Below are 6,000 nucleotides of genomic sequence, written 5' to 3' on the forward strand. Positions count from 1 at the left end.
TGATGGCAACAGAGCCAGACTCATGCCTGGCAAAAAGAGGTGCACATTTACAGCAGCTGATGGAGCTGTGTGTACTCATGACGGTGGTTAATTTGGCCTGTTACTGAGTACACTATGAACAGGAATGATGAGCTCAGGGAATGAGTTGGATGTTCAAGTCACCAATGGCTGAATACAACCCATTTCACAGAAGCTCAAACAAAAGCTTTGCAAATGTTTTTCCTTGAGGGTAGGGAAACACTGCACAGTGGCTAGCTCTGGACAAGCAGCAATGCGGCTCCCTTTTGGGAGCAGGGATTCTGCAGGGATGCATTCAAGACATCAGCAGACAGAAGCTCCCCTGGACACCAACATGATCTGCCTTGTGCCTTAACCAAACCACCCAGCCTGGGCTCTGGGCTACAGCTTACAGGAGAGGGAAAAGTAAGGGCGGCAGGAGCAGGTCCCACCTGGGCACTGTCCCCATCAGCTGCCTCACCCTACCCTCTGGGAAACAGAAGGAAAGGAAAATGCCCAACGACAGAAAGATAAGGATCCTTTCGTGGAATAGTCCTGGACAACTGAACCCCAAACCATCAGCCTCCTGCTAACCTTAACCTGAGGAAAGGCTGGAATACCCTGTTCAATCCTGACCGAGGCTTAAAGTCCCATGATAATGTTATTGTTATTCTCTGCTCAATTTGCCAGGCTTCTGGAGTAACTTCTGTAGAGCCCCACTGGCATTAACATTGGCCGAAGTTCCAGAGATGGTTTTTGTGTGAAATGTTAAACACATTTTGCTCAGAAATCGTTCTCATTGCCCCTCTGTGAAGTGGGGCATGTCTTTGCCTCTCTCCCTGCAAAGCTTACTGATGACCGCTCGTAATAATGCTAACAAAGCTCATAATTAAATTACATGAGGTGGGGATTTCCTGGAGGGGGATAAAGTGGGGGAAGGGGAGACGCTCTCCCCTTACCTCTCCCAACCCCTCCCAGGCTGAAGGCACTGCATGTAAAAGCTGCATGTCTAGGGCTCTTACTGGGCAAAGCTACCAGTAAATTCGGCTTGGTTTCATCTCCTTCTGAGGAAGCATACAAATGGAGTTGAGGGTTTGTAGCATTTTCATCTCATATTCTGAAATAAGGCAATAGTGACCCAGCCCTTCCTTCACATTAACCCCTTCAAGGAACTGCAAAGCTGAGCCATCCTGGGCCATCAGTTCACCATTTGCTACATTTTGTCTCAGGACTTACACGGCTCCTGTCAAAACACAGCCATACACACCTGCAGACAACACATTCCACTTGCGCTCAGCGTTAGAACGTGTATTGAGCTTGCCAGGTGAAGATAACCTGTGACCGAGCCTGTGTTAATTACATTAATGGTAATTACAGAGGATAAACCCAAGCAGGGTAATGGGATGTGCTAACACCATCACCAGGGTGCAATCAAAATGAAGGCTCCAGTCTATGCCCATCTCTTTGTGAGGAACAAATGGCCATCGAGGCCCTCCCTTTGAAGTCAAGTCCATACGATGGTTTACCTTAGCCTGGTCTGCTGTTTAGTGCAAGGTTTGCTGCATGAGAGGCAGCAGTCTGATGCTTTCTTAAACCTTTGCAATGTTAAGCTTTCATGAAAATAAATGACTACAAGTTCAAGTTGTTTGTTTGAGTAACAAGAATAGCTTTCAAACATCAGGTTTTCTTGGAGGGCCAGAGAGAAAGGGCTCTGGATAACAAACTCAGTAGAGTGAGTTTCCAAAGGGGGTGCCCATCACTCTGCTAACAGGGGAAGCACGATTCCTTGGTGAGCTGCCAAACTTTGCACAGGAGGGTGCGTGGGGAGCTTGCAGACTGTGGGGCCGCAGGGCTGTGTCCTCCCACCAAGCGGCTGTAAGCACCAGGCCCACTCGTAGCACACTGCAGTGAGATGAGCTGGCGGGGAAGAGCCAGGGGGAGGACACGGCACAGGCGTGCTCATGGAGACACAGGCTCCTTGATGAAGAAGCACTCGGGGGCTGCGCGTCCTCCTCACTGAGCACCTCCTCCCGCAAGCAAGCCGGGCTCCAGCAGCAGGCAGCCCACTGACCGGGCTGGGGAGGCAGCGGTCCCTGGCAGCATCCACCGCTCGCTCCGGCTGTGATTCAGCGGAGTAGAAGTGGGTGTCAGCAGAGAGCTAGTCAAGCACAAGGTTTTACCTCATGCTAGAGTAGTAGCTAAAATAGGTCAAATGAATCACACCCTAAAAATGCCTGTTTCTCTCTGTTGGCTGTCAAGGGAAACGAGGGTGACTAGCTCGGCTGTAGACACCTACACTGCACAGACCAAGGGAAGGATTCAGTTTAATTTAGGAATCTAAATGATGTGAGCCTGGTATGTAACCTGTTATTATGGTCAGTTGGTGGCTGGTTGCTGCAGCCAGCGTAGCTGACAGAAGGTTACAGATCACCCTGGAAATGACACCCACTGCCTCTCCAGACAGCCTGTGCCTTCACCTTCTTTCACTGGATGGCTCTGTGTTGACTACAATCTGGCACACGTGAAAACAGTGATGTTTAGATGTTTACTGCAGGTGTCCTATCCCATCCCAAAGGCTAGAAAACACCTCAGTTGTAACAGCTGGGATAAAAGCATTTGCATGCTTTGTTCAGTGTGTTATGGCAATGACATATGGGAACCACTACAAAAAATTTGGACAACACAGAAATGTAGAGATTTGCAGAAGGGGAAGGAGGTGGCACAAGCAGTTCTCTGGAAGGATGTGCTTGTGGCACTAGAGCCCTATCACACTCTGTTGCCCCTGCTCTGCCTGCACGCACTTTATCCCCCAGGCACAACGCTGCGACTGCTCTGGGCAGGCTCAGCTCCTGAATGTAAGTCCCAGTCTGAGCTCCATTAGGCTATAAACCTTTAATATGGTCTGACAGATGACTTAAGCATCCTGCCCAAAAGAGTGTGTCCAGGGACAGCACTTACATCAGCTGGCAACAAAGGCTTAGATCACTGCTGATGTGCACTGAAACAGGAACACTGCTGCTGTCCCTTGCCTTCAGGTCACCCATTGCATGTTGTTGCTACAAGCATTACAGGGCTGAACTGCACAGCAGAGCTGATCTAGGTCTACAAAAAGAGCTTTGCTGTCATACACAGATTTATTTTTCAGTCATACCAGTCCCATACCCAGGTTTATCCTATGGCCACGCAAACTCTTGCTTTGGACAAGGGCTGTTTTTCTCACCAGCAGCATCACCTTAAGCACATGTTAGGCTCTTCCCTCAACTCACTTGACCTGACATTCCTAAGTTTCCATTGCATTTCTGAAAAGCAAGAGGCTCCCACCCACCAGCACTGCACTTCATTCAAAGCATCATGTGAAGCACATCAAAAAGCAATAGGAATCTTTCTTCTGGTACTGGTGGGCTTTAGCTACAGGCTGCATTCCTTCTGAGGTATCCCACACTTACACATCCCCAGCTTCTGGGAACATATTGGGTTTGAAATGATGTCTAGTCAGGACCTGTACTGCATTACATTTGACAATTTAAACACACATACGTGCCCCAGAGCTACAGGGTTGTTTGGAAAGGTTCAAGCAAAATTTCTACAGTCTTAACATGCCAGTTGGTTTGCTCAGGCATTTTAGAAAAGAAATGCTTTTTAAAGAAAAGAATGTGTATTAAAATGGGGGTGATGTGTGGTTAAGGCACATGATTAGCATTACAGAAATAATGCTTTGTAATAGAAATTTGAACTTGTCACTTAAAAGTTCTTTGCCTGTTTCCCAGCGTGTAAAATGCAGTAATTAATGCTTGTCTACATTTATTAAGCACTCTTTCAACCCTGGATGAAAAGTCCCATATGAGCATCAAGTATTATTACGTCTGGCTAACCTGAGTTGCCACATTCAACAAGTTCTGCTGTTTATTTCAAATGGGCCAAAAAATTAATGTCATTTGGTTGGTGACTCCCTCAGGAGACAACCCTGGTTTCTTTTAAACCAAATCTTACCTACTTTTTTTCAGGTTCACTCCAAAGAATTGCTGCTGAGAATGTGGTTTTATTTACCCATCCCCTACAATGATATTGTTTTGTCTCCCCAGTCAAATGATTAAAATGCTTTTCACAGGAGGAAAATTAAAAATATGGAGATTCCTTTCAGTTTCACATTCATTTTTACAAGCGAGCTGAACATTTAGCACAAGTTTTCCCTGCCAGCCAGCATTGTGCAGTAGTTTCACAGTCAGTTTAAAGCCACACAAATCAGAAGGGCCATTAAAAGGGGAGGGTGTTTTTAGATAGTTTTCTCATGAGCAGCAACAAAAGCTATCTGAGATCAAGACATGTAAGGAAAAAAGTGGTTTGATTTTATTTCACAGAGCTGGGCAGAAGTGAGTATGGAAGATGTAAAAATAGACTCGTGGGTTAATTATACACTGTACCTTTTGGATTAAATCCTCTAGGTATCAGTCCAAAAGCCTCTATCTCAGGGACCTCATTTTCTTCATCATTGGAGTTGTTTGATGGGATGGCTCTTCTCCCATTCAGAGGAGGTTTCTTCTTTTCCTCGTTAGTGCTCCTTGTTTCAGACATCCTATATTAAAAAATGTTGTAACACCGTGAAAGAAAGAAGAGTGCAAAGAAAAAGCAAACATGCATGAGCATGGCACATGTAAGATGGGAGAACCCAGAAATGGTGTGGGGTGTCAGAGAGCCACACATTTTTAGACTTACATAAATAAAAGCTGAGAGGCAGAAAACATTAGTCTAATGATGGAGCACAGCTCTCTAAGGATTGGAAGGCATTTGTGTTTGTCAAAACACATGAATATGAGAAGAAAAGAGGCACAAGACGGAGATGGAAGCCTAACAAGTATTTGCCAAGAAGAAGCAAGGCATTAAAAACATCAGGAAGTTTTAGGTGAAGGAACTGGAAAATCATTCACTGTCCCACCCTCCAAAACAGCATTATTGAATCCAAAATAACAAACTATATTTTCAGAAAGTGCATCACATACTATCTCCCTTAATAAAAATGACATTCAAAGTTATACTGCAATCATCCCAAATACTACAGCCTACAACAGTCTGTGGATGATTACTGGAGAACTGTATTTTTGTCCCTATGCACACAAACACCCGATATCTAAAGGGATAACTCCTGGATCTAGAGAATCCACTTTAGAGAGAGAGAGAGGGAGAAAATGGGAAGGTAAAAAAAAAAAAAAAAAAAAAAGAGAGAGAGAGGAGAGAAAAGGGGGGAGGGAGGAAGAAAAAAGCACTTATCCACTTATTTTCTCTCCCACTAACGACCTTAAGGGAATTCTCAGATGTAGGCTGATCAGAGACTTCTCTTTGAGCTAGTCAAAACTGCTTTCACATCTATTTCAGTGTAAGTATGTAGCAATGAAAAAGCCATGGCACCCTTCTAAGAAAATATTCATGGATGAGAACTCAACTTCTTCCCAAAACTCCTGAAAACAGCAATTCAAAATGTGGCAATTATTTAATAGCAGTAAGTTCCTAAAGGAAGTTTTTTAGTTAGCAAGGGTACCTTCTTTTCAGATAGTCTTTTTTTGTCCCTTCTCCCTTGCAGAATTTCTGAAGTGCAATAGAAGCCTGGAAAAAGTCGGGGGCTTTTAAGTAACCTCTGTATATCCTCCTCCCTCCTGTTGCAATAGGACAGTGCTGAAAGGGCTGCCAAGCCCTCCCCCCCCGCCCCACCTCCGAGGATCTGCCACCGCTGCTGGCACGTCTTCACTTACTCCCTCCCTCTCGCTGCCTGTTTTACCCCAGCCCTGCTCACCAGGAGCATTTCAGAGCGCTTGGGCTAAGGAAACAGCTTGGGCACAGCAGTCCTTTCAGAGGACTATGGGGCACATGGACATGGAGAGCTTGTTGGTGGCCCAACAGAGAGGGCCTTTTTCTTGAGACCCTGTGCAGTTCAAGAGAGTGAAGGTATTTTGCACCAAACAGCTATGCTTAAAGCAAATGACCTTCAGGTTTTGCCCACGATAAAATGTG

The 6,000-nt window shown here is 45.5% G+C and overlaps 1 protein-coding gene across 1 annotated transcript in view; it reads right to left on the reverse strand.

Annotated features, from left to right (window-relative positions):
* The window catches only part of F13A1 (coagulation factor XIII, A1 polypeptide), a 57,720-nt gene extending 52,172 nt beyond the window's left edge, over positions 1-5,548 (reverse strand). The window contains exons 1-2 of the mRNA XM_010010309.1: positions 5,531-5,548; positions 4,419-4,570 (exon numbers count right to left, since the gene is read on the reverse strand). Of these exons, the coding sequence (XP_010008611.1) occupies positions 4,419-4,569 (151 nt within the window). The 5' untranslated portion in view covers position 4,570; positions 5,531-5,548. The remainder of the gene's footprint in view (positions 1-4,418; positions 4,571-5,530) is intronic.
* Between the last annotated feature and the right edge of the window lie 452 nt (positions 5,549-6,000).

This window comes from Nestor notabilis, unplaced genomic scaffold (assembly GCF_000696875.1).
Source record: "Nestor notabilis isolate BGI_N333 unplaced genomic scaffold, ASM69687v1 scaffold4912, whole genome shotgun sequence".
NCBI lineage: Eukaryota > Metazoa > Chordata > Aves > Psittaciformes > Psittacidae > Nestor > Nestor notabilis.